The 6,291-nt window shown below is 39.3% G+C and overlaps 1 protein-coding gene across 2 annotated transcripts in view; it reads left to right on the top strand.

Annotated features, from left to right (window-relative positions):
* Positions 1-1,444: 1,444 nt before the first annotated feature.
* The window catches only part of mcf2la (mcf.2 cell line derived transforming sequence-like a), a 78,654-nt gene continuing 73,807 nt past the window's right edge, over positions 1,445-6,291 (top strand). The window contains exon 1 of one of the 2 annotated variants that reach the window (XM_082164707.1): positions 1,445-1,599. In XM_082164707.1, the coding sequence (XP_082020833.1) occupies positions 1,521-1,599 (79 nt within the window). In that variant the 5' untranslated portion in view covers positions 1,445-1,520. The remainder of the gene's footprint in view (positions 1,600-6,291) is intronic. The other variant, XM_082164712.1, reaches the window with a different exon arrangement.

The following is a 6,291-nucleotide window of genomic DNA, read 5'->3' as shown; positions in this document are numbered from 1 at the left end:
TTAAGACAAAGTATGTTCAAATTCATCAACACCATCGCAGAGTATTTTCTCCTTAAAACTGCAGTGAAAAAAAGATTGCAATTTGAAATCACCCTAACTCTCTACGTCATAAACATGTTGTAACCAATCAAGTCAAAGTACGTGCGGGCGGGAAGCAGGGGAGTCTCAAGAGTAGCCAGGTATCACCTATATTTTTCTTTTGATATGAAAAATCGGATACATTTAGCAATATAGCGGGTGAATTATGTATGTGATGTATATTACGATGTTATGATGAATGCTGACGTTCTGAGTTGTTTAAAGCGTTTCTAAGGATGCTGATTGTTAGAAGGCAGACTCTGAGGTGGCCAACGGTTCTAATTTGCATATTTCTACAGGGGACTTTTAAAATCCGAGTTGCGCTATTTTGTTAGATAATAGACACATTGTAGCTAAATATACTAACTAGTTCATTTATAAACTAACTTGGATTGCAGATTAATAATAGTATTCATGTTGCAGTGTTCATCTTGTTGCTAGGCCGATTGGAAAGCTGTAACTGTATTTTTCTTAACTTAGCGTAAGGCTAACTACAAGTAAGATTAAACAATTTCAAAACAAGTTCATATTTTATATGCATGTATTTATTTGGTAAGTGGTCGCATCTTAGTTTATTTTGCAATAATGACCCTCTCCACGAAAACGCAACGTCACGCATCTTGTAATTCTGCTTCTCGAGCACAAGATGGCGATGTCGCCATGTTCCTAAACTACGGATCATATCTGGGCTCTTCTCGAGGTGGACCTACGATACGATACAGGACAGGTAATGCAGCACTAAACTCACCCATGGTTCTTTGTGCTACATTTGTGCAGATATTAGCTTTAAACAGTATGAAAGAATGTGAGCCATTTAATATTCATGAAAATATGCTCACAACATACCAAAATAAAAAATAACTGAATTAACCCAGAATAAACCCAAATGTCCTTTCATGACCTTAATGATGATCTATAAAGCACTGCCCTCAGGTGTCTGCAGTCTATCAGATGTGATTTGTTATTATCTCAGACTCTGTTCTAGCTGTTAGAGGATAAGAAATGAATATGACATATCACACACACAGTTATGCATAATTGCTGTTATGAGCACATGCATGTTCACAGTCTGTGCATGCATTGCTGCCATAGAATCATGTAGTGACCTTAAAATCACTCATATTCGCTTACCTGTGTGTGTGTGTGTGTGTGTGTGTGTGTGTTGACTCAGCATGGCTGATGCAGAGCGTGAGTGTGTATGTGTGTCAGTGTGTTGCTGTCTCATCCTTGCCGCTTTGCTGAGGCACCTCTCTCTCTCTCTCTCTCTCTGTCTCTCTCTGTCTCTGTCTCTCTCTCTCTCTCTCCCCAGCATCTCCAGTAGCAGCAGCAGGGCTGGTTTAAGCAGCGAGACGGCTTCCTCTCTCCCCTCTTCAGAATCCTTCTCTCCTGAACAGCAGAGCTGCGTGCCTCCGCTGCTCCTGATTCTCTGTGTCCTGCTCATCATGATCCTATGGGTGAAGATGGGAGAGGATTCTCTGGAGGAGCTCATCAGACGACTCACTGTTGTCGTACAGAAAATCGGTAGGAGGAGCTGTGCGTGTGTGTGTGTGTGTGAATCAGTGGTATTGGGAGAAAGATGGGAACTGTAGCTCAAGGTTGTTTGCAGCTTCAGTTTGCCTTTGCTTTAGTAAATATTTGCTGAGAACGAGTTGTATTGATTTTACCTCTGAATGAATCCTTCCAACGTGTGTAACCATAACAGCTGTAATGTTTAGATCTTTATTATGTTTCGTTGCTCAAAATTGTTGCTGTTGATTGGCATCACTTATATGCCTTTTTGAATTTGAGTTTTGAAGTCTGAATGAACTTTGAACTTCAATTAGAATATGAAATTGGTATTTGGGATTGTTTTAAAATAACAATTAAATGCTCAATGAGATTTTTTGACATTTGAACTAGACATTTTGTATTTTGCATTCATTTTTTTTATTTTTTATATATACAGTATATACTGAAAGCAGAAGAATGAGAAAATGGTGCCTTTTTAGTTTTTTTCTAAAAAGCATGAATTCAGCTTGATTTTTTTATTGTTTTTTTTTATGTTCAGGGATAGAAAATGGATAAACAGCTTGAATATTCTATTTCCACATGTAGGACAGGCATGAAATGCCTCTTTCCACTGATTGGTCGACCAACATCAGTTCTTCCTCAGTTCCATGTAAAAGAATAATAGTCATCCGCTGCTATAGTTGCATGGATATTTAAAGCATAAAAACAAAACATTCTTGTTTTTGAAAAAGGCATGGTATTCTCATATTTCTGCTTTCAGTATTAAATAAAAAACTGATGAATGCAACATACACGGACTGACCCGGAGTGATGCGCAAATTGAATTGAAATTGAAAACTGAATTAGAATTAGAATTATGCAGTTGTTTTTTGAATTACAATTTGGAATTGTAGATTCCCCTCTTGCCCTTTCTCATTTATGTCTGTGATGAGTAACCCTATCAGTGTTTTCATGATGTCTTCTTCCTCTCATTCTCTGAGGAATTCGGTTAGTCCTATTTCCCTAAATCTGAGCAGTCTGCCACTGGCAGTGAGCTGAAAACACACACCGGCACAATGAAGCAGCAAACACACAAAGCGTAGTAACACCCTTTCTCACATTCATGGTGTTTCAAAAATATTATATGTCTATAAATGGGTCATCCTTTAGTCAAGAGGTTTTGGCCTTTAGTGTTCTGGTGTATAAAGATACATGTTACTGTTTACACAGTGGTGAACTCACACTCACACTCAACCTGCGCATGTTCCCACACTCACTTATTTGCTGAAGCTCTACAAAATGAGTTATCATTGGAATCGATTATTGTAAAGTTATAGGTTTAGCGCTAAGGGATAGAAAACATCATTAGTTCAGTATAAAAACAGTAGAAGTAAATGGAAAGCCCCCACCAACCCAATGTTGCAATACATCAACCATTGATTCAATTTGCAAAACCGAGTTGATTCACCTAGGGCTGCAGCTATCGATTCTTTTTGTAATCGATTAATCTAGCACTTAATCGATCGATTAATCGATTAATCGGATAAAACATTTTTTTGTGTTTTTAAACAACCAAAACAAATAATGCATAACGAAAATGATGTGGCTGTAAAATGATCAAGCATTTGGCTCCAAAACTAAGCCTATTTATTGCAATTTTTACCCATTTAGTGTTTATAAGTGCCAGTGCCAACAATTATATAACAATACAGTTAAGTCAACTTACTGTAAAACATGTATAACATGTAAAACTATGAATACAAACTTAAATAGTAAAGGCCATTTGGCCTTAGTTTTGTCTTCTTAATACAACATTAAAAAAAGGATTGCATTTAACTGCAATTTAACTTCAAATTGCATGCATTGGAGAACATCTACACATAGTGTAGCTTTGAAAAGGGGAATGTTTTATTGCAAATATGCATTTTGTTAAATAGAAAAAGAACAGCATTTTGTTTTTCACTTAGGCTAAGTATATTAGCACATTTTGTAGTATTATATTTTTTGTTAATTGAAAATGTTCTATGCTCAATTACTTTGGTAGCCGATTATAATGTCTTCCCCAAAAGTACGAGTGGATTTGGAGAAGCAGGCTGGGGATTTTCATTTTTTGTTGTTGTCTGTAACTATTTGGCAGACGTGACGTACAAACAAGGTCTCGCAAAGACTGCAATACAATATTTGTTCCTCCATCACGTCCCGGTGTATACAGTGAATGCATGCTGAAATTATTGTTGCGTGGCTACATAAAAGTTTAAGCATGTGATGCATTGCCGCAACGGATTGAAGCGCGCGTCCGAGTGAAAGATAGAGCGGTGTGTGCGCGAGCCACACGAGAAAACACTGTATCCGCGCCACTGATCGCGGCGGCAACGAGCACTTTGATCACTTGATTTAAAAAACACATTTCAGTGACATGATGGGTTTTAACTTCATTCAGGAGATTTTGGGTAACTGCACAACTGACAGATGACTTTGAGCGCACCGCCACAGTGTGTGTGTGTGTGTGTGTAACCATAGCGACAAAACGACCAACTTTCGGACCCTGCACTTAAGCCTATAATTTTGTTTTTAAAAATGTAATTATGTATTTAAAAGTTGCATTTATCTTTACTCTCAGCCATCACGCCAACTAAATTCAAAATGTATCACGCGCTATGGTGTGCTTCCTGAACATTGAACAACGGTCCGTATGAAACAATCAGATCCCTGCGCGTATAGTGCGCATCATAGGAATTTAACGAGGCTTCGAGGCAGAGTTTTTGCCTCGAGGAATTTTTGTAATCGAGTTAATCGAGAAACTCGATGAATCGTTTCAGCCCTAGATTCACCCATGAACAAATGTTGAAATGGCGACTTGGAATATGCTTGTGTTTGTGTGTGACCACGCTAGCAGTTTTGTCCACTATGTTGACCAATGTTTCTCGGCTGCGCCATTTTGTGCCTTAAAAAACTTAAAGGGGGGGTGAAACACTCAGTTTCAGTCAATCTCATGTTAATCTTGAGTACCTATAGAGTAGTATTGCATCCTTCATATCTCCAAAAAGTCTTTAGTTTTATTATATTTATAAAAGAAAGATAGGCTGTACCGAGTCTTTCCGGAAAAAAACGAGCGGCTGGAGGCGTGCCGTGTGGGCGGAGCTAAAGAATCACGAGCGCGAATCACACACACACACCATACATCGCATGCTCCATAGATACGTGATCATGTTGTTTACTTGCTGTGCTTACGCGCCGATAGCTAACAACACACAGACATTTGAAGCAGTTTTACTCACCGCCTGCGGTTCCAACGCACGACCGTGAACCTTTATCGTTGGGACTGCTCCATCCTTAAGCATTAGACGATCTGCAAATCCGGCGTCGAACTGGGCCTTGTTTATAAAACAATCATCGTCGAAATGCAGGGAACAACCAAGAACAATTGCACAACTCCGTTGATGACTTCCCTAAAGCCGAGCGCAGCGCTTTGATGGGCGTACTGCTTTCGCTCTCTCGCTCTGGTCTACGGGTGCGCGCGCGCCCTTCCGGGAGAAGTGCCGTTAGGACCCGTATAAGGAAATTCCGCCCCATCTGACGTCACACACGCCCATACTCGAAAAAAACTTTCCGAAACTTGTGACAAACCGGAAGGAGTATTTTTGGCACAGAAATACTCCATCAAACGTACAACTTAATTTTTGAAACTTTGTCCATGTTTAGCATAGGAATCCAACTCTTTAACAGTGTAAAAAACTCAGTATGCATGAAATAGCATTTCACCCCCCCTTTAAAGAGGAACTTGCTAGTGTTTATTAGGTGTTTAAAACTTGGCCTAGCCAAAGAGCTAATGCTGGCCCACAGCTGTCTGCTCATATTCACAATTTCTCTGTCACACACTCACACATGACATAACGTCTGCACTCTAAATGTCACCCATTGTGCAAATCTAGCTTATCACATCTCCCCGCACAGTGACAGTTAGATTAGGAAGTGATCACAGATCTGAATTGTAATAACTGTCTAAATGTATTTAAATTTTTGAGTGAATGCTACACACAGCTATACACGGTTCAGTGACACAACTGAAGCAAATGCATCTTTCTCTATTGAAAGCAACATATATTGCGAATAATTATGTTGGCTTGACAAAGCTCATCTATTTAGCCGTATTACATTTCTAACAGTTATTCGTCCTAGAGCTCGTCCAAACTCGGCACAGACCTTCAGGATGATCCGACTCGGTATGCTATACACATGCAAAAATATGTTAGAAACATGCTAGCAATGTGCTAAATTATGCTAGCAACACATTAAAACATACTAGCAACATGCTAGCAATAGCTGGGTCTCATTTTGAAAGCTGCGTCCTTCTGAGGTCGCATTTGTCGGCGACATACGTCATCGAGGATGTCTCATTTCAGAAAAGTAACCATTATAAATTGAGTGTTATTCCTGAGTTATAAAATACTGTAATTTATTTCCTACTGTGGAATATAATGGTTCTGAAATGAGGCGGCCTCAGTGTGGCCTCTGGAGGGCGCAGCCTTTGAAATGAGAAACAGCAAATGTGTTAAAACATGCTAGCAACATGCTAAAACATGCTAGCAGTGTGTTAACATGCTAACATTGTACTAGGGATGGGATAAAACATGCTAGCAGTGTGTTAACATGCTAACATTGTACTAGGGATGGGATAAAGCATACTAGCATCGTACTAACATCATGCTAAAACCTCCTAGCAAC

The sequence above is a fragment of the Leuciscus leuciscus genome, assembly GCF_965113295.1.
Source record: "Leuciscus leuciscus genome assembly, chromosome: 3".
Lineage (NCBI taxonomy): Eukaryota > Metazoa > Chordata > Actinopteri > Cypriniformes > Leuciscidae > Leuciscus > Leuciscus leuciscus.
The sequence above is the reverse complement of the archived record's forward strand: the minus strand, read 5'-3'. Positions and strand labels throughout refer to the sequence as shown.